Raw genomic sequence first — 1,735 nt, forward strand, 5'->3', positions numbered from 1 at the left:
TCGAAGACAAGCTTATCTCCCACTGCTAGTTCCGTAGATTTTGATGTGGTAGTGGTGGTCCAAAATTGATAGCAACCTCAGGAAGAAGCCAAATGGTGAAGATGGTCTGAATCTAGCCGCAAATTTTCTTTGGCAAATCTAGAAGGCGCGAAATGCACTAATCTTTCAAGACACAAGAAAAATCCTTCCTCTCTCCGTGAAAATGGTGTCGAAGATAGTGGAGTTGAGGAAGAAGATGAACGGAAGACCTAATTGGATTTCTCTCTATTATTATTTTTCTTTTATTTTGGTGAAACTATCCTTTTTTGACCCTGCATGTTGTCCAATTTAGAGCTCTTAATTTTTCTATCAATAAAATTCTTTCTATGTTTGAAAAAAAGATAACTATTTATAGCTCATAAGATTAAAAGCAAATTATATAGTTCATAATACTTCATAACTAAATAATGCTCACAACTTAATTCAATTTATGCAACTTATAAACGAGAAGCTAGTGTTAGACTGGTTAGCTACCATTTTTCAATTCTCATAAGAATACGAGAAAAAATTGGCCAAATTAAAAAGGAAATAGAGCATAAGTTTATGCTGACTAGAGCTAGGGTTTTATTCGTGCTCTGCTAGGATTTATTCGTGCTCTGCTAGGGTTTCAAAACATTGCCCATAGGGTTTCACCAGCACAATTGGTAATTGACAATCACAATACACCAAAAATTTTCTCATTCTTTATTCTACCAGCATGGATGCATTAGGAGGCAATCAACAACATATAGGAGAGGAAGACAAGGAGAATACAGACGAGGTGGTGGTGCTTGAGGAAGAAGATATCTCTGAAGGCTTGCACGCATGCCTAAGGAGTTTGAATGGGAGAATATTTGCTGATCGCAACTTTTCAACAGGCACAATGCAAGGGGCTATGACTACAATATGGGGTAGACCGGAAGGATTGCAAGTTGTAGACAAAGGCAAGAATCAATTCCATTTCTTCTTTGATAAGGATACAGACGTTGCACGAGTTGAACGAGGTTCCCCTTGGCTATTTAAGAACTTTATCCTCCATGTTGTGAGATGGAAGGAAGATCCGATGGAAGGCAAAAATGCTATATCTACTTTTCCAATTTGGGTACAAATATGGGGCTTGCCAGAACAGTTTAAAACAATTGAAGTTGGACGTAAACTTGGTAGGAAGATTGGAAGCGTTATTGATGTTGGATTATATGAGGTGCGAGGGAAAGAAACTCGAATTATTAAAGCCAAGGTAGAGATGGAAGAGGATAAGAGGTTGAGAGATTCGATGAAGATCACTGGACCAAATCAAAAATTGATCGAAGTAGGACTCCGATATGAAAGGCTGGGAACATTCTGCACCTACTGCACGCTTCTAGGACATGATTCCAAGCATTGCCAACAGCTGTTGGATGACACTGCGAGTGACAGTGTTAGAAAAGAAGCTATTGGAGAATGGGTGAAGGCAGATCAAGTAGGAAGGAGAATTGAGAGTAAATCGAATACAGACTCGTCTTATGCTAGAGCTCCTGGTTCATCGACCCCTAAACCAAGGAAGAAACCAGCTCCCTCTTGGCTACTGGAGAATTTTGCTGATTTAAATATAAAAGGGGACAAGGAACAGGTGAGGAAGACCACCAATCCTAATTTAATGACTGAAGAGGAAGAAAATAGTTTCTTAGCTGATGCTTTGAAGGCTCCAACAGATACCATTACAAGTGATATTCTGTAG

The 1,735-nt window shown here is 39.0% G+C and overlaps 1 protein-coding gene across 1 annotated transcript; it reads left to right on the forward strand.

Annotated features, from left to right (window-relative positions):
- The first annotated feature begins 736 nt into the window (after positions 1-736).
- Positions 737-1,735, forward strand: LOC107610822 (uncharacterized). The gene has a single exon (XM_016312819.1). The coding sequence runs from the start codon at positions 737-739 to the stop codon at positions 1,733-1,735; it is 999 nt and encodes a 332-aa protein (XP_016168305.1).

The sequence above is a fragment of the Arachis ipaensis genome, chromosome B8 (genome assembly GCF_059453495.1).
Source record: "Arachis ipaensis isolate K30076 ecotype BB chromosome B8, ASM5945349v1, whole genome shotgun sequence".
In the NCBI taxonomy this organism is placed as follows: Eukaryota; Viridiplantae; Streptophyta; class Magnoliopsida; order Fabales; family Fabaceae; genus Arachis; species Arachis ipaensis.